The sequence below is a fragment of the Prionailurus bengalensis genome, chromosome D3 (assembly GCF_016509475.1).
Source record: "Prionailurus bengalensis isolate Pbe53 chromosome D3, Fcat_Pben_1.1_paternal_pri, whole genome shotgun sequence".
NCBI classification, from domain to species: domain Eukaryota; kingdom Metazoa; phylum Chordata; class Mammalia; order Carnivora; family Felidae; genus Prionailurus; species Prionailurus bengalensis.
In genome coordinates this window covers 83,609,625-83,630,586 of record NC_057356.1, presented here as the reverse complement: position 1 = coordinate 83,630,586, position 20,962 = coordinate 83,609,625, and the positions used below count along the sequence as shown (strand labels likewise).

Here is a 20,962-nt window from a genome sequence, read left to right as displayed (position 1 = left end):
AAACAGATTTCAAACGTTTGTGCATGTATGTGTTCCTGCTGTGAGTCAGATTTCTCATCTCTTTATTCTCTAAGATGACTCCAGGTAAATCACAGGCAGGATGGCACAAATGAGGTCCGCAGTTAAGTGTCTGCTGGTTAACTGAGTCTGTAGTCGCATTTGCGGTGGAGTCCACGGAGTACCATATGCTCTGCCATCAATGAGTGGGGTGACAGACTCACACAGATGGGGAACTTTTAGTGAATGAGACTCTGCAGGGAAGTGCCTCAGTACAGTCAGAGCAGAGACTACCTCCCTGGCTAACTGTCACATTTTCTAGTTTGTGTTTTTTCTAGTTGTGTTTCTAGTTTGTGAAAATATTCTAATGGATGTTTTGCCTTGAAACACTGTCATTTGACTTAAATAACACACAGGTAACTGCTTTAAAAGAGAGTAATAATGAATACCTAGGTGTTGTCATTAAAGAGCTGGTGAAAATTAAATGTAGCTGATGTGTCCAAGATGACTTTCTTTTTGCACTATTTGTTAACAGAGATTAGGTTTGGAAAGCACAATTAACTAAAAATGTAAAGGCATACTGATTTGCCAAATCAATGGTAATTGCCTGGATGAAAAAAGTAGTTTTGAATAGAAATACAGAAAATATCATGACACTGGAGGGGCGCCTGGGTGGCTCAGTCGGTTGAGCGTCCCACTTCGGCTCAAGTCATGATCTCCCACTTTGTGGGTTCAAGCCCCATGTCAGGCTCTGTGCTGACAGCTCGGAGCCTGGAGCTACTTCAGATTCTGTGTCTCCCTCTCTTTCTGCCCCTCCCCTGCTCACGCTCTGTCTCTTTGTATAAAAAATAAATAAAAACATTTAAAAAATTAAAAAGAAAGAAAATATCATGACACTAGAATTCATGAAATTGAAATGTCTTTAACTTACAAATTTTGTGACCTTAAAAGGCAGATACTTAATATATATTCATGTATATTTAAGTAAATATATATACATATTTTTTTAATTTTTATTTTTTTACTTAAAATGGGTCCATGAAAAGACCAAACTCACTGATCTGTGAAAATTATACTGTGCAGATACTTGGAATACATTTACTCATTACTAAATTTGACTTATCATCAAATATTGAATCAAATTTTCGAATTATATTAAAATGATACCTGAAAAACATAGGACATACATAACTTTCCTTTGATATAATTATTGGAAAGGACACTGTTTCCCTTAATCTCTTATTAGTAAGTCATGGAGACTTCCTTTTTATCTTATGAGTAGTGAAGAACCATCACATTAAAAGAGCTATAGCTCTTTTATTATAGCATTATTATTATTCCCAATCTGTTTCTTCCATTGAATAGCTGTGTTATTCAACACATTATTAAAATTATTAAAATTAATTGTTGTAGCTACCTTCAGGTATTCCACACAATCACGTAGAAAAATATTAATTAGTCCATTGTACCTTGAACTATCAGAAAAGTTATGAATTTGTTTAAGATTGTGTTTCTTGGTTAGCTTTGTAAATTTTCAGGAAGCTCTTACTTTAAGGAAGGGCTTATTTGCAAATGATGAATCAAGAAAACCAGGGATTCACAATAATTTCGGGATGATGGCATACTTCTCTTTATGTAAAGGTAATTTAGATATGAACAAGCAATCAGTGTTGCCTATATCATAATAACCCTTGTTTTTATATATCAAATCAGAAGTCCATTAACATTATGAACGAACAAATTCACTTTGCTTTTAAACATAAAAACAATTAGGGTCCAAGAAGAAAAGACATATTTGACAATTAAATAGAACATGTTGGGAAGAAAGAGTTAGATCTAATTTGGCAAAACTCAAGCCATAAAAGACCATTTTACCTAGTGGTTTGCAGGAGAGGCTCTTGGGGTCAGACAGACCTGTTGTCTAAATCATAAACTTATACAAAACCATGACTCTGTGAATGTTTAAAAATTTTTCAGTCTCTCTTTCTCTGTAGAAATGATAATGTCAATAGTTTTTATCTCATGATACTATGAGGATAAATTGGGAAATCATATAGAAAACGATTTGTACATTTTATATAGCATGTTATAAATGCCAAAATGGATGGCTCAGCTATCATTACCTTCCCAACACGCTCCCTTATTTTCTTGGTAATATTTTCATATTTCCTACATGTTTTTAACCTAGAGATAGAATACCACTGTTCATCTAGACTATTATCTGCCTATCAGTCTCTAGGTCCCAATCTAACGCAAATATTTGAGAGCGTGGTTTTGGTGACTCAGAATGTAATCATAGAGTAAACATGAGCCACTAACTTTGGTGTGCATCATTTATGAAAGACACTTTGTTTTTCAATTATTAGTTTCTAATTAGAATAATCTATTTAGAGTAATAAGATTTGTACAGTTACTTATACTGAAATATCAGACTCCTCTGCTTGATGACACAATTTAATCTTAAAATTAATATTTCACCTGATTTAATATCCTATGGGAATTACATGGGGTTATTAACATGGGGGAAAATGAACAGACAGGAAAATAAAATCATTAAAATTGATTTGTCCATTTAAATATGTCTGGAAACTAAGTTATCCCTCTTTGCACTTGCAGCTAAGATCTGATTTAGACAATGGAAACAACTCTTTCCAGTACAAGCTTTTGGGAGCTGGAGCTGGAAGTATTTTTGTCATTGATGAGAGAACAGGTGACATTTTTGCCGTCCAGAAGCTTGATAGAGAGGAACGATCCCTCTACACTCTAAGAGCCCAGGTAATAGACAGCACTACTGGAAGGGCTGTGGAACCTGAGTCTGAGTTTGTCATCAGAGTTTCGGATATCAATGACAATGAACCAAAATTCCTAGATGAACCTTATGAGGCCATTGTACCAGAGATGTCTCCAGAAGGTATTGCATATTAATTTACATCAAAGATATGTTAACAATTACAACAGATTGAAATTTTTGAGCTGATGTTTTGGAAGCGAATTAGTTAAAGTTCAACACTCGTACTTCCTTCTACAAACATGTTAAGTCAAATAATTTTAAAAATTAGACTATCATTTACATTTTGTAAACAATGGTACTATATTTTAATACATTAGTTGTCTTGTTAAAATATCTCAGTCTTCAAGGCAATAGAAGAAAAGGGTTAAATATGTGGTTTTTAGTGATTTATAAAATTCTTTAGCTTATTCACTTACTAGTTTCTCCATTACAAGAAGGTATTTGGCAAAACAAGATATAATTTTGTCTCTGAAAAAAGTATGCACGGCCATCTGGAAAGATATGCACGTATAAATCATAGAATCCAATTTATAAGACAAAAGTACTATATGCTTCAAAGTCATGGAACATAAAGACTAAAAACAAAAAAAAGGGGTCGAACGCCTCTGTGAAACTGTATTTATTTTCAAAGTTCCTTTCATACCTACTGTTATTTTTATAAATATCTTCAATATAATGCCTGTAGAAGCAAGTGGTTTCCATAAGATATAAGAACTGACTGCACTGAAAATCAGAAATGTCTTTCTAATAGAGGGGAATTATGGTGTGGCTGTGCAAAGTTTGTCCACTCATTCATTCATTCAGAAAATGTTGGCAGCACAATATATAGTAAAATTAAGTTCATAAAATTTTCTTAAGTGTAATAAATTCTATTCAATAATGGTCATTTTAAATTATATTAACATGCTTTAAAACTGCTTTACCTAACATCTGATTGATTAGCCAACAATTCTAAAAGTGTATATTCTACTGTATATTTTCCTGATTCTTTGTTTTTTAACAGTCCGGGAAGCAATTTAAAGACTTCTTTCTACGTGCATTCAGAACATAGGTCTTTACAACATAAACAAATTTAGCTGTGAATATGTATCAAGACCGATTATTATTAGACATAAACGACACATGAATATTGCGTTTGGTAGCCAGGCAGTGAAACATTTCATTTCTCTCCTCCTCCTCCTCCTCCTCCTCCTTTTTTTTTTTTAAACAGCATACATTATGGACCTAACATTTACTAGCAAATTTTGTAAAATGTAGTTTTGGAAGTAATTGCTAGTATGAAACCTATATCTTAGTTCTAACACAGCGAACAATAACTATTTTAAATAAGGTGACCCTTGATGCTTTCCATTATGAAAGTGTTAATTATGAGTGAAATATGATGATGATTAATTGACTGGAGAAGGTGGGACTTTTAGGAAATGATATTTGAAGTGGATTACAAAGAATACAGTCATGCCATATTCTAGAAAAAGATTCACATTGCGGTAGGATAAGAATTGCCTATATCAATATGGGAGTGATTGATAGAGCGAGTCTGTAAGCATGACGATGGATGAGATGGCAGAGAACGTAGGTAGAGAAGAGAAAAAGCATACTAGGTGAGCTGATTAAAAAGGGGGTTGACTGGGAAATTAGAATGAATGAGATTGGTCAGTGATAGAGGACAAAGAAAGATGAAAAGAGGTGTTACAAAGGAAGAGATCCTCCAACTCTGTTAAATAAAATCAAAGTGTACTGACTGTAGTGACTTTTGATTTGGCAAGTAAGAGGCTCCTAGTGATTTTGGTTGAATTGATGCAGCTGCAATATTCTGAAGATTATTCTATTGCGTGAATGAATGGAGAAGAGGAAGTTACAACGAATTTAGCCAACTTTAAAAGATGTTAGGCCACAGGGAAAAAATAGAGATGTAAGGCACTAGGTAGAAGGAGATAAAGGTAAAGAGGATTTTGTTGTTGTTACTTATCATTATTTAATCATTTATTAAGATGGGAAATTTAATATCACAGTGATATACCATAGGGAATGATCCAAAGAAGAGTATTTTTGAAGAAAAATAAGGGGGCTTTATCTGCTGGGAACCTATTCTCTTTTTTTTTTTCATGTTTATTTTTTTATTTTGAGAGAGAGAGAGAGAGAGAGGGAGAGAGAGAGAGAGAGCATGAGGGTGAGGGGCAGAAAGAGAGTGAGAGAATCCACCTGTGCTGTCAGCACAATGTCTGATGCAGGGCTCTATCCCATGAACCATGAGATGGTGACCTGAGCCAAAATCAAGAGTCTGTTGCTTAATGGACTGAGCTACTCAGGAGCTCCTGGAAGACTATTCTTGGGAAAGGAAAGACCCATGGAATCCAGGGCAATAATAGAGGAGACAGATTTCAATAGGTTAACACTTTGGTTGATATCAAACCAGTTCATACGTGATTTTTTTTCTATCCATTAAGTATGAGACAAAGGCAGTAATTGAGAGCAAAGGGGTGGATTTTTAGGTACAGAACAGAAGGTACAAAAAGGCCAGTTTGTAGAGTTGGAAAGTTGGCCTACAAAGAGATTGCAGTGTGTGTATACAGTATTTGCATCATGACATCAAGTGTAGCCACGAGGCTGGTTGATTCAACAGAGATCACAAAACTTTGGTTTGTTCTATATGGTATTTGGCTAGTGCATATCTCTTTGCTTTGCAATTCAAGGTTAATGTGCCTATTAACTTAGTTCATCTGTGTAATTCAGTATATCCTGTGAGAGTGCCAGTCAGGGTTCAGACCCGGTATGGAATCATAGTAAAATCAATGAGCACTTTTTATTCCTTTCTGTGGGAGGATGGGACAAAGAGAACAATAGTCAACTGTTATCAGAAATGTCATCTACTATGGAGAGAGAGGAATATCCCCATTGTCGTGTCAACTGTTGTGTAGATGGTTTGCCTCTGAAGCATTCCTGTAATTATTAACTTTGCCTTGAAGAAACCACTTAGAAGTATATGTGATTTTTTTTTCTGTTTTTCTCAATCTCAATGCTTAAATAATGAATAATATGAATTATTTTACCTGAACCTATACTTAGTTCTTCATGTTCTTTCCATATCATTGCCATTTTATAGGTTCTTGAGTTTTGATCTTGCTTCCAAATTCCCTACTCACCTATTTCATTCTTTGCAAAGCAACAGGTGCAAACATTTTATCTGTGGTCTTAACTAGTATTGTATTATAGTCGTTTACCAATTATTATATTTGAATCTGTACTTTGAATTTATTTGGTGAAGCACTGAAAGGAATCTACATTTGAGCATTGCCATCATAAGGGAGAACCAAGAAAACTACAAACTACTTGTTGCTGATTAAACACATATTTATTCACGAGTAACAGTGGACTTTTACTGATTACATTTCTATTGGAAATGCAATTACTCTCCAAACTAGAACTACCAAGTAGAATTGAGAAAAAAAACATTGTTTTTCTACTTGTCGCTCTGGAATTATAAAATTATTATCCTTCTTCCACACAAAAAATACAAGATCTAATAGGCTAAGAGTCCCACAGTACCTGAAGTTTGGGGTGATTGAGTAAAAGAATGAGTACATGGAGAGGTGAAAATGCTACAGAAGTGAGTAGATGAGGTTTGGAAGATGAACAGAGGATATTGGTAGATATAAAATCCAAGGAGACTCTGTGGGTGTGAGTTGAGGCACACAACGATCAAAAGTGCTGCAGATAGCCTTCGGATAGTGATGACTCCATTTTGAAATTTCTTAGTGCAGAATTCCTAGAAATATACAACCTACCAAGACAGAATCATAAGAAATAGAAAATCAGGGGCACCTGGGTGGCTCCAGGTTAAGCATCAAGCTCTTGATTTTGGCTCAGGTCATGATCTGATGATTGTGGGATCAAACCTTATGTTGGGCTCTGCACTGGGTGTGGAGCCTACTTAAGATTCTCTCTCTCTCTCTCTCTCTCTCTCTCTCTCTCTCTCTCTCTCTCCCCCCCCCCCAACACCCTACTCATTCCCACTCTCTTGCCAAAGGAAAAAAAAACAAGAAAAAAAATCAGAGCAGATTATTAGTAAGACTGGATCAGTAACTAAAAACATTCCAACAAACATAAGTCCACCATAAGTTGGCTTCACTGGTAAGTTCTACCAAACATTTTAAACAATAATTAATACCAATCCTTCTCAAACTCTTCCAAAAACTTGAAGAGGAGGGAACACTCCCAAACTCATTTTACAAGGGTGGCATTGCTCTGAGACCAAAACCAGATAAGGGCACCACAGGAAAACTACCTGTCAGTATCTCAGGTGAACATTCATGCAAAAATTGTCAAAAATTCTAGCCAGCCCAGTTCAACAACACATTAAAAAGATGATATAAAGATGAAGTGGGATTTATCTCTGGGACGCAAGGATGGTTCAACAACAGCAAATCAAATATGATATACCAGCTTAGTAGAATAAAGTATAAAGATCATATAATCCTCTCAACAGATGCCAAAAAAACACTTGACAAAATTCAACATTTTTTCAGGATGAGAAAGGCTCTCAGTAAATCAGTTACAGAAAGAACATACCTGAGCATAATAAAAGCCACATATGACAAAACCCCAGTGAAAATCATACTCAATATTGAAACACTGAAATATTTTCCTCTAAGATCAGGAAAAAGACAAAGATGCCCACCCTACTTTTTTTGACATAGTACTGGAAGTCCTGGCCAGAGCAATACTCTGTACCTAAGTATACTCAGTGGGGAAAAACAATGGTCATTTCAACAAATAGTGTTAGTGTTGGGAAAACTGGATATTCACATGCAAAAGAATGAAATTGGACCCTTATACTACTCATAAAAATGAACTTAAGGACTAAAGATTGGACACAAAAACATAAGAAAAAATGTTGACATTGGTCTTGGCAATGATTTTTTGGATATGATACCAAAAATAGAAGCAATAAAAGGAAAAATAAGCAAATTGGACTGCATCAAACAAAAAAGGCTTCTGCACAAAGAAACAATCATCAAACTAAAGAGGATACTTCCAGAATGGCAGAAAATATTTCTACACCATCTATCAGTTAAGAGGTTAATATCCAAAATATAGAAGGACCCCATACAACTCAATAGTCACCCCCCAAATAATCCAATTAAAAATGAGCAGAAGGTATGGATAGACATTTCTCCAAAGAACAATACATATGGCCAACAGGTACATGAAAAGATGCTCAATATCACTAATCAGTTCAGGGAAATGCAAATCAAAACCACAAGAAGATATTACCTCACACCTGCTAGAATGGCTATGGTCAAAAGGACAAATAAGTGTTGGAAAGAATGCAGAGAGAAAAGAGAAACTGAGCTCTGTTAGTGAGAATGGTAATTGGTGCAACCACTATAGAAAAGAGTATGGAGGTTTATAAAAATTAAACACAAAACTACCATATAATCCAGCCAACTCACTTCTGGGTATGTATCAGAGGAAATGGAATCACTGTCTCAAAGAGATATCTACACCTCCCTGTGCATTCCAGCATTATTTACAATAGACAAGACATGGAAACAACTTAATTAAGTGTTCATCATGGATGAATAGATAAGGAAGATATGGTATATATATATACACACACACATATATATAAAGAGAGAGGGATAGATATATATACACACAATGGTATATTATTCAATCATAAAAAACATGAAATATTGTAATTGGTGACAACATGGATGGACCTTGAGGGCATTAAGCTAAGTGAAATAAGCAAAAGAGAGAAAGACAAATACTATATAATTTCACTTATATGTGCACTTTTTAAAAAAATTTCAACTTGTACAAACAGAGTAGAGTGATGATTGCTGGGACTAGGACTTGGGAAAATGAGGAAGCGTGGGTCAAACTGTAACGTTATAGTATTACATATTGGATGGTTACCAAGACATTAGGTCTTAACTATTCTCACTGCAAGAAAGTAAAATTGTAATTATGGAGGTATTAACTCACTTTATTGTGATAATCATTTCTCAATATATTTGCGTATATCAATCATCACATTGTATGCCATAATAACACAATGTTGTATGTCAATTATATCTCAATAAAGCTTGTAGAAAAAGAAATTCACTTTAGTAACATTTACCATCACAATGACATAAATATGTTACCCACTATAACAAAAAAGTGGTTGAATTCAATTTAGATAATTTTACTTCTTGACCTCACCTCATAAATTATAATAATAAATTTCAACATGTAGCAGAGAATTCTCAGAAACACAAACACCCTGATTTCTTAAAATATATCGAATTTGAAAATTAAACTGTATGAAATTTATATCTTTGGACATGTGAGTTTGAATGTGATTGATATTGGGATGGATTACTCTTTGCTCTCTGAACATATTGTTTGCTTTCTTAAACACAGTTTATTTATTTGACTTAAATTTTCTAACATTATGAAAAGTAGAGGTGTCAAAAATACAACACAAGAATAATAAGAATGACCTAAATTTTCAAGTTCTTGTAGACAGGAAAACGAAAAAAAAATATTTGAAGAGTATTTTTCACATTTAAGGTGACAATGGGAAAATATCTGTTTTTTGAGTTTCACTTGGAGGTTCTAGATTGTAAAAGTAATTGCATCTCAAATATAAACACAAGAGGGATGGGCCAATCAGTCCCTGTAAATAAATAATGATCCTCATACTAATAAAATAAGTTGCCAGTGTGAAACAGTGAGCACATCCACGATTAGAACATTATTTCTATCATGAATTTGAATTCTGAACATGATGATTTGACTAAGTTATCTACTGTCTTATCTGTTTTAATGTCACAAAAATCACAGAATCAGAATGTAGGTCAAAATATTATCACTTACTTTGGTCTTCTTTAAGATTGGCCATTATGCAATTCAACATCCTCTCAGTAAATTTGCTTCAGAGTAATCAAAGTGTACTCGTACTAGAACTGCATGTAAAAATAGCTTTCCTATTAGACAATTTATATCTTCATTCTAAGAAAAGTCTGTTTAATATTTTTACCACTGAACTTAACGCACAAAAATTACACACTAAAATAAATGAGTCATTTTGAAATCTACCAGTTCAAATCTTGGCATTCAAACATATATTTAACTAGGGCGCACTGTTTATTGAGTATTCTAGAATAAATGGAAACTTTGTATATAAAATGTCCTTGTCACAAGTTGCTGTCTTTTCTACTGCCTACATGATATCTCAATTAGCCTGCATATCAAAATTTATCACTCTTTTACATTTTTATGGATATCTCCCATAATCTCTATAAAGAAGATAAAGTATTCAGTGTGAAATATGAGACATCATCTAATAAAGTTTTGTTACTAATATTAAACTAAACTTTTGAATGAGAATCATTCAGTCCTCTGTAATACCTCTGCTTAATACTGAATTCCACATAAATCAATATTGATGGAATTATACTATTCTTACATTCGGTTTTACTCTTGATGGGAGAATAAGTCTAACATGTCGAGAAATCGTATTCATGCTGTCAATAATGCTTTTGACCTTCAAAAATTTTATATAGACTTGTAAGTTTTAGCACTTATGAATAATTACAAAGTGTCATTTCTATGTAGGTTCTCACATACAATAAATATTTTGTCTTATGTTAATATGCCATTATCTCACCATAATTTTGTAACTTGTGTCACAGCAAATGAAGTATATTGGCAAACTGAAGTATATTCCCAGTTCCCACGGTTTAGACTACTAAACTATGATTTTCCTCTCAAGAATTTAGTACAAGTTTACATCCTGTGTTACCTATGTAATAGTATGTTTTTGTAATATAGTATTGCTGAGAAAATGGGTAAAGTCAAATATTGTGTTAAATTTTTCATAAAGTCCTTTTGCAAAAAAATAGCTTTAAAGAGTGAGGATTTTAAACATGCCTGATTTTCTATGGAAACTGCATCTGGCTTAACCCAAGATTTCCCTGGTCACTGTGTGAGCCGGGAGATTAGAGAAGCTGAGCATTGTGTATGAATAGATAATGATGAAGGGCCACATTTCAAAGGTCATGATATGCAAGACTGAGCAAAAGGACATGATATTGAATGGAGGTTCCATCTCCCCTGTAGTGCACAAGAAACAGTTGGTGAGAAGAAAAAATTGAAATATAAAGCAGCAGATGAAACTACTAACAAATAAAACTACCTTGGCCAAGTTGACTAAAGTCATGACCCAGACTCTAATAGATTTGAATGACCCATCAGTAGGGTCTGTTGCCCCGTATGCCAGACTGGGGGATCCAGCTAAGGCAGCCAATGCCCTGTACCTTAAAGGTATGGAAGTCAGGGGACATAGCAATTGCCCCAGTTTTCACCTTGAATTAACATGCTGTGCTTCTGAGAACACCAAACCCCGTCATGCCTAAGGAAAGAGTTGTTTACTGGAATTTGCCATGAGATGTCTCACCAGGATGGGTAAATTACTCCACCCCTCTGGTTGAAGGAAACGATTCACTCCTCACTGGGATCCCATTGTCCTGCTGCAAGCCGGACCTATTGAAACAGAATATCCCTGGAATGGAACACACACCATTAAAAGAAAGGGAAAGGTTAGGGTCCTGAGCTGGCATATCCCACCCTCAACTCATCTCCTTATGCCTGATGGTGTTCCCCCCCCCCCCCCCCGGCTAACATGAGGTATGCACATATGCACAGCCAGATCAGTTTCCTAAAGCTGCCAAACTCATTCTCAAGGTCAGGTGGGCACATTGTTTCCCCCCTAGTACAATCATTTGGCTGCCTTTTTTGTTCCCTCCGTTGGCCTCAAGGACGTTATGACACATAGAAGCCCCTACTAAATTTACCCAGCAAGCCTTGAATGATAGCCAGAAGAGTCTGCCCTTATTGAATACTAAAATGTCTCTGATGATAAAAGCTTCCCACCCACCGCCCCCCACAGTAAAACAGCCGTGAACACTTACAGCCTCGCAAGGAGGCACCTGTGCCATTATTCAAACAAATGTTAGGTGCTCATGCCTGATGACTCTTGTGAATGTGCCATATTCATTAAATCACATGAAGATATAAGTGTGCTGACCCCAGCTCAGAGGACTTAATAAATCAATGGTTCAGGTCATGGGATTCTTGGTGGTAAGAGCTGTCACTTATTTGGGAATTATTGTCTTCATCAGTGTTTTTCTCGAATGTGCCTGTATTACCTGCCTTCAGTGCAGCCAGAGATGCCAAATGAGCCACCTCCATGCTAGAGAAGCCCCTTGCTGATGGCTGAGGACACGCTATGGAAGAGGGGAGCGTATAAGATTGTGAGAATCAGTCGTGAGGTTGTGGACAGTTGAGGGAGGTCACTGAGAGGATGTGTCTGCCATTTGACCTGCATGCCGGACGTGTGAGATCGGAGGCTCCTAAGCCCCTCCCCTGTCCTTGAAATGTGACTTCCACTAGTGTTTTCCTCTCCCAGAAGCTATCCCAGGAATCCAGCTTTGAGATAGAAATGTGGTGTTGTCACTGTCCGGATATTACATAGGACTGAAGCTATATATGACTGATTAAAAGCCTTTATGACTTTCAAGACTTGGTGGGCAGGTCCAAAAAACTACTCGTCTTGAGGACACCCAAAACAAGCCTCAGGAATGAGTTCTCTTGCTCAATACAACTACCACCTGCCAATCTGGAGTGGCATGTGTCATGTTTGGTCTCCTTCTGTCCTCCTTGTTCAGGGGCCGGTTTCAGATTACAGCTAGGAAGATGTGGAGGAGTTTGTGAACTAACAGTGACCAGATCTCCAATTTTATCCAGGACAACTCTGCTTAATACTGTTTTTTTTTGTTGTTGTTGTTGTTGTTGTTGTTGTTGTTGTTTTTCACTGGCATTTTGTCCAGAAAGCACTTGGCCCAGAATGGTTTTTTATTTTATTATTATTAGTAGGTTCATTATAATAAGCCAGAGTGAATTTGGGAGACATTGACTTTGTGCTTGTACCTCTTAACATGGGGTGTGTAGGGGCGCCTGGGTGGCGCAGTCGGTTAAGCGTCCGACTTCAACCAGGTCACCATCTTGCGGTCCGTGAGTTCGAGCCCCGCGTCAGGCTCTGGGCTGATGGCTCGGAGCCTGGAGCCTGTTTCCAATTCTGTGTCTCCCTCTCTCTCTGCCCTTCCCCCGTTCATGCTCTGTCTCTCTCTGTCCCAAAGATAAATAAACGTTGAAAAAAAAACATGGGGTGTGACAAGTAGTGTCCGAGGTGTGTGGCTAGTGAGTAAAGTGTCTCCTTTTAAGACATGATTAAATCTGAAAGGCGGCTAGTGATAACCCGGGACACTGTTCATAAAAACACAATTAAGCCAAGAAGCTGATTAAATAATGCAAATACATGTGAAGAATATCTATCTGGTGATATACTTAATGTGAAAATAATCTGTATAAAGCATTTTTCATTAATGTACATATATATATATATCAGTTGTCCTTTAGAAATAACTTTATTACTAGAATATACTTTAAAGAAACTTTAATTAAATTTTTTTTAATGTTTCTGTGTTTTCCAGAGGAAGAAAGACAGAGAACAAGTAGGGGCGGGGCAGAGAGAGAAAGGCAGACACAGAACCTGAGGTAGGCTCCAGGCTCTGAGCTGTCAGCACAGAGACCAATGCAGGGCACAAACCCACGAACTTCAAGATCATGACTTGAGCCGAAGTCGGAATTAACCGACTGAGCCACCCAGATGCCCTGAGAAACTTTAATTTTTGATCCATTAGTGTAGTTAAACTGACTTTGTCAGGTTTTAGTGAGAGCACAGTAAAATGTTGATGAAAGGAATGGAGACGCTAAACAGGTTGGTTCATACGTAGGGCATGTACCACGCTTCTTGCACTGATGAATAATGAATGCGCTGTTAACAATAATATTCTACTGAATTCCATTTCGGTAGGGTTAGAGCAACCTGTGCAGGCTGGGAGAAAGGCATCAATGGGTATGTCTAAAGACATAAAGAATTTGTGCCTTGAGACAAATATCAGGTTATCAATCACCCAATCCTAATCAAGAAATGCTGGCTTTTGTTTTCTTCTTTCCCTGATGTCATGCAAAATAATTCCTATCTTTATGGAAGTTTCATTATTCTATTTTTGTTATATACTTCTCACCTTTATATCTAGAATTTATTTTAAGCCGATTTTTGTGAATGGTGTAAAGCAAGTGTCAAATTCTAGATCAAAAGAGAGATGACTGATGGATGGATGTATAAATGGACGCAGATACCCAGGGGACCCTGTAGCATTTATTGAAACGGTTCTCCAGTGCTCACCTGTGCCATCCTTGCATGAGTGAGCTCTCCATATGTGTATGATTTTGTTTCTGAATCTCTAGTCAGTTTGTCCTCTTTTGTTCTTCCAGGGGCTAATGTTCTATTGTCTTTATCGCCATAGTTATGTCATAAGCCCTGCTCCCTGTTAGTACACGTGTTCCAGATGTTCCTTATTAGAGATGTCTGTCTTGCTTAATCCTTTGCATTTTCATGTATATTTCAAGTCAGATTTTTAATTTATCCAGTAAGACAACTTGCTAAGATTTTGATTAGGATAGCATTTACACTATGGATCTGTCTGTTGGTATTTCTAGATGGTCATTTCATAAACCCAGTATTTTGGTCCATGTTTGATCATTAATGTCTCTTTACTTTCTTTGTTGAGGTCTTTAACAACTTTTGTTTAGATATTCCTGAGTATATTTGTTTCTTATATATATTAGGTATTTAACTGAACTATTTTCGAGATATATATTTCTGGTATAAATAAAAATGGACTTTTATGTACCTTGTTGTGTTCCTATGACCTTCCTAATGTAATGATTTAATATTCTCTAAAGTTTTTATATGTATATTCTGCTTGATTTTCAAACAAAAATATTGTTTTTGAATCACTAAAACATTTTTTTTTATGTTTTGGTTGTTTGTTTTTTTTTTTTTCATATTTGAGAGACAGAGAGAGACAGAGTGCATGCAGTGTGAGGCAGAGAGGGAGGGAGACACAGAACTGGAAGCAGGCTCTGATAGCTCAGAGCCTGACGTGGGGCTCGAACTCACAAACCGTGAGATCATGACCTAAGCCAAAGTGGAATGCTTAACTGACTGAGCCACCCAGGCGCCCCTGTCATCATTTTTAATCATTCATTTCTGTATGCATGGCATTACCTCATTTCATTGTCTAGGAGCTTTCCTACAATGCTGCCCCAAATAGCGTGATAATCAACTTCTTGCTTTTTAACTACCTCAGAAGGAAAAGTTTTCACATTTCACAGGTAAATATGATTGCTGTCAAAGTTTAAAAATGGCCTCCATCAGACTTAAGAAGGTGTCTTTTTCTCGTAATTCCCTGAATTTTTATTGCAAATGGAACTGGGATATTTTCAGATGTGTTTTATGTATCTAATGAGAATGTTTGTCTTATGTTTTTCTTTGTTAAGCCTTTAATGCCACGAATTATATAGGTTCATTTTCTAATGTTAAAACATCCTTGAATTTTTGTAATGAAAAATTCAAAATGCCTTCTCCTATGAAAATAAACATTCTAGGGGCGCCTGGGTGGCTCAGTCGGTTAAGTGTCTGACTTTGGCTCAGGTCATGATCTCGCGGTCCGTGAGTTCGAGCCCCGCGTCCGGCTCTGTGCTGACAGCTTAGAGCCTGGAGCCTGTTTCAGATTCTGTGTCTCCCTCTCTCTCTGACCCTCCCCTGTTCATGCTCTGTCTCTCTCTGTCTCAAAAATAAATAAACATTAAAAAAATTTTTAAAAAGGAAAATAAACATTCTAAAACAGTTCCTTAAGCATGCTGACTTGGGTCTCTCTGAACTGTTCTTATCTAGAATAGTCCCCGTAATATTTTAGAATCAACTTCAATTTATAGTGATGGGTGGGTTGTTGTTGAGAAACGGGATGGCCAGGAGACTGGAGCCACAGTCTTCATAAAACTGACCAGAGCGATTCTTGCAGTAAACAATAAGCATGTCATAAAAGCAGTGATTATGTAAGCCTGGCAAGGCTGCTCTATGCGAAAAGGGCATCTTGGTGCTATTCATTTTGATTTCAAATGTGAGTAATGCAGCTCTATGATTACTGATAGATAAAGGAAGAGTTACACATGTTTGTATAAGAATGAGTAGAAACTGAAAAGCTATTTGTTTCAATCACCCAGTGTCCCTTTACCTATATTTAACTGGTAACAGAAGGAGGAGGGGACAGGGGGACTTTGGAACAATTTTGATTTTTTTCACTGAAGGACACGTTATTGGTCTTATAGTGATATTTTGCTTAAATTTTGTGTATGGCTAATTCCTAACTGCAAGTGAATGTACACACGTGTTCTCTTACAAATGACAAGGAAAACATAAATGGAAAACATATATATAAAACATATCAATTTTTTTAAATTTCTTGACTACTCTGATGTTTATTTATTATTACAGTTTATGTTACTTGACTAGTGAAGATTTCTGCAGTATTTAAATTTCTGATTAGGAAAATATGTAAGCTTCTCTCTTTTGACTTTATATTTTTTTTAATGTTTTATTTATTTTTGAGAGGGTGAGCACTAGCAGAGGAGGGGCAGAGGGAGGGTGAGGACAAAGGATCTGAAGCAGGCTCAGAGTTGACAGCAGGGAGCCCATGTGGGGCTCGAACTCATGAACCAACCCTAAGATCATGACCTGAGCCAAAGTCAGCTGCTCAACCAACTGAGCCACCCAGGCACCCCTCTCTTTTGACTTTTTTTTTAGAAAACCCTTTTAGAAAATATCTAAGAAGGTTTAAAGTGGTTTAACCTGTATTTAATGAATTGTGATGTCATTGAAAAAGCAGCAACTAAAGCAAATAAAACAAAATCAGATAATTAGAATGATATTAACAATAGATAGCGTTGATAGCATCTTCAACACATCATATCCTTCTGTGTGTGTTGGCAGGGAAGATCATTTAAGATCAAGTCTTTTAGGAACTTTAAAGCATACAATACAATATGGTGGCCTAGAGTCACCATGCTGTGCACTTGCTCTCCAGAACTTATTCATTTCCTAACGGCAACTTTGTTGGTTTTGATCACCATTTATCCAGGTCTCCCAGCCTCTGCGAGTCAGCAATTTACCCTTTGTTTCTAGAGCTCAGCTTTTCTAGATTCCACATATAAGTGATATCTTTGTCTTTCTCTGTCTGCCTTACCTTGCTTAGCATAATGCCCTTAAGGTCCATCCATGTCATGGCAATCGAAGGGAACGTATTGTAAAACACTTGAACCTAAGGTGTTTACATTTTGAGTGATTGTGCAGTATAAAGCAAGTGCTAAATGACTAATAAAATACTACGACGAAAGAGCAAATACTACATACATTTGAGGGCCACGGTAAAAGTTTCAACAACTTTATTACTGACAAGTAGAAGGGCTTCCCATTAGAATGTCTCGGTTTACAAAACAAGATTGTAATGGAAATGTGAATGATGTTGGTAGTACAGGAAATCGCATAGACTATTTGATTCTGTGATATTCATGTTGCCATTCTTACTGACCCAGAACATGATGTTTCCATAAATGCAGATTTTCAACAAGACCTATAATGCTATCCCAACTTTACATAAAGATGATTAGAAAGCTCAATACTTTTAAAGGAAGATGTTTAATTTAAGCATTAAGTTTAAATGTACAGATACTTCTCATTGTGTTTTACTGATTGTTATTGAATTTCAATTAACATTTTATGTCATCAATATGTGACAGGGTTTTGCTTTGTACTATACCAAAAAAAAAAAAAAGAATTCTTCAACGTAAGTATGTTATAGAAGGGAATTAAATAAGGAAGATACTTGTGCCCATCCTCAACTTGATACTATTGTAAGCTCATTTCAATTTTATTCACATTTTATCAATATTCTGTGACTTTGAGTCACAGTTCACAGAGTGATGTTTAAAGTAAACTGCTTCCAATTTCCTTTTGATTCTTCCACTAATGATATAACACACTTTTGAAAGATCATGAAATGGACATTGTAATGGATTGTTAAATAATTATATTTCATTTTAGCTTAGATCTTTGTTTAAAATTCTATATTGTATATAGAATTCATATATACATATGTGTTTGTGTGTATGAATTCTATATACAATATAAAATTTTAAACAAAGATCTAAGCTATACACACACACACACACACACACACACATATATATATACACATATGAATTAGGTCTCTTTTGTATGAGATTATATTCTCTTGTCTATGCAGAATGATATCAGTTTTGTAATTCTGAACAAGGAGGGCTAGGTTTTCATTGTATGTCTTCACCTTGCTTGCTAAAGAGAAAATGCCGTATAGAACTGAATTCATTGTTCGATAAGACCGCAGTCTTAATTTCTTGTTACTATTCATATTATCTTCAGGAACATTAGTCATCCAGGTGACGGCAAATGATGCTGATGATCCTTCAAGTGGCAATAATGCTCGTCTCTTGTACAGTTTACTACAAGGCCAGCCCTACTTCTCCATTGAACCAACAACAGGTATTTCTAAATGAAACAAAGTGCAGTTCAGCAGGATTCTAAGTAGGCAAATGTCAGAGCAAAAAAAAAATCTGCTTCCAAACGTGCTGTACAGTAGACCTGAAGTTTCCAGAAGTAAATGGGTTGTATTTTAGACACTTAATTCTTTTTAGTCCTTTAGCTGATTTTTCTAACTTTCAGAGATTGAATTTTCCAAACCCACACTACAAATCGCTCTTATATAAGGTATAAAACATATGCAAAGACTATGACAAAACACTTAGGAAGAGAAAAAAAGCAGTTTAAAAATACGGTGAAAGACCTTTAAAGCAGTTGACCAAAATTTGATGTACAGAAAGCCTACAAGCATATTAAAAATGCTCATCAACCCCAGTCGTCATGCAAATGCAAACTAAAACCACAATGAGATTCACCTCCACTCCCAATTCTCTCTGGAGTCAAACCTAGGGAGAATACTGGCAGTGGCTCTTTCATACGTTCTATGTTTTCTATAGGGATTCATATAACAGATTACAGTTATAAAACACTTCAGTCCGCAATTCAAATGCTATCACAATATGGTCCAACTTATCTGTTTTTTGTATTTACACGTCTCACAATTTTTAATGAACACTTTTGCACAGATACATTGAGGATTGGCCATTCTCTTTCTTATGTTTGTGTTCATGGTCCCCAAATCTTTAGCCCAGCATCCCGTTGTCTTCTGTTCCACCCTTTCCTAGTTTTTTGTTTAGTGATAATAATTTTTTTACTAAGTAATTTTCTAGAAAGTTTTCTGTAACATTTTCTAAAATGTAGAATTGTATAGAATAAATTTATAGAATATTTATTATATTTGTTATAGTCCATCTTGAATTTGAAAATCTGTTTATAGATTGATCTGTATTATGAACAACTGTTGGTCAAAAACAAATCCTTCTTCATGTATCATAACTTAAAATAGACTTTAACATCACAGGTGCACAATATATCTTGCATAAATTTGGTGTTGTAATGTACGCATTTACTTATAATTAACTTCTTTCAAATTTAAAGGAGAAGTTAACTGTAGCACACTAACATTATGTTAGAGAAGATAGCAGAAAATTGTTTGAGGTAAAAATAAGACATTCCTCTTTTTTACCCAAGAGTATATGAACATAGCATTTTATTAGGGGTCTACTAGTGTTCTTAGTATTGTGTTGACTACTCTAAACTCCAGGCAGAGTTGGTATTTAATTTATTATTTTATTGTTGTTTATGTTCTCCAGGTCAGTGTCTAGCACATTGTAGTCATTTAAAATGTATCAAAAGAATGAGTGTATGATGGAATTCTTAGGAAATTAACTGGAAAGATGCATGGTTAATAACGAAATAATAATTGAAGTTTTATTACATGTTTTAAGGAATCATAAGAACATCTTCTAAAATGGATAGAGAACTGCAAGATGAGTATTGGGTAATTATTCAAGCCAAAGATATGCTCGGTCAGCCGGGAGGACTGTCGGGAACAACAAGTGTGTTAATTAAACTTTCTGATGTTAACGACAATAAGCCTATATTTAAGGAAAGTAAGTAGAAAACACCGTGAATTTTCATTACAATAAAACTATACATGTGCTAAATACACACAGATGTTAGGGTTTGCATCTAAAGCACCGCCACAGCACTATATAAAATAAATGTATTAATTATTCGAAGGTGTGATTATTTTCATTAGTGTGAAAAGTCAAATACAAATGAGAAGGTAATGTGTTTTTTTTTTCTAATTGCTTCCGTAACAATTTCCTCATGCCTTAAACAAATTGTTACCTGAATGAAATATGTCACAGATGTCACCAGATTAAGTTCAAGGTGTCTGTAGGGCTATTTTCCTCTCTAGAGGGTCCAGGGTAGAATCCATTTCTTTGGATTTGGTTATTGGCAAAATTCAGTTCTTTACGTTTGTAGGAATAAGGGCTCTGTTTCCTTGAAGGCCGTCAGCGGCAGGACATTGTTAGCTCCGTGAGGCGTCTTTCTGGTTCTTGAATATAACTCACACACCTCAGACACATCAAAAGTTGTCAAATCCTCCACACGTCGCCATCTCTCCAACCCACACTTTGCCTCTTCTTCACTTTTATGGAGTCATGTGATCAGATCGAGTCCCCTTGGACAAACCAAGACAATCTCCACATCTCAAGGTCAGCTGAATAGCAGTATGAATTCCACCTGCAACCTGGATTGCTTTTTGTCCCTTTACATAATATATTCATAGGTTCTGGGGTATTAGAACACGGGTATTTTGAGGAATTCATTTTTTCTACCTACTACAAGTGATGATTTCAAATGGTAATTATTTTTTATGTTTTATGTTATCTTTATTCACTATATTTAGACTAAGAACAGGAAAAAAAATTTGCCCATTTCTATATTCACCTATGATTTATATTACATATACGTATATGAAATTTCACATGTAATAGAGATCATATGGTATTTGTCTTTTTCTGACTTATTTCACTTAGTATAATGCCCTTGAGACCCGTTCATATTGTTGCAAATGACAAGATTTTATTATTTTTTTGTGGCTGAGTAATATTCTAGTGTGTGTGTTTGTGTGTGTGTGTGTGTGTGTGTGTGTGTGTGTGTGTGTGTGTGTGTTTGTCTGTCTGTCA

The 20,962-nt window shown here is 35.7% G+C and overlaps 1 protein-coding gene across 3 annotated transcripts in view; it reads left to right on the top strand.

Moving 5' to 3' along the window:
* The window catches only part of CDH19 (cadherin 19), a 102,762-nt gene that overhangs the window by 28,271 nt on the left and 53,529 nt on the right, over window positions 1-20,962 (top strand). For all 3 annotated transcript variants that reach the window (XM_043559062.1, XM_043559061.1, XM_043559063.1), the window contains exons 3-5: window positions 2,614-2,908; window positions 18,207-18,326; window positions 19,712-19,876. In XM_043559062.1, the coding sequence (XP_043414997.1) occupies window positions 2,614-2,908; window positions 18,207-18,326; window positions 19,712-19,876 (580 nt within the window). The remainder of the gene's footprint in view (window positions 1-2,613; window positions 2,909-18,206; window positions 18,327-19,711; window positions 19,877-20,962) is intronic.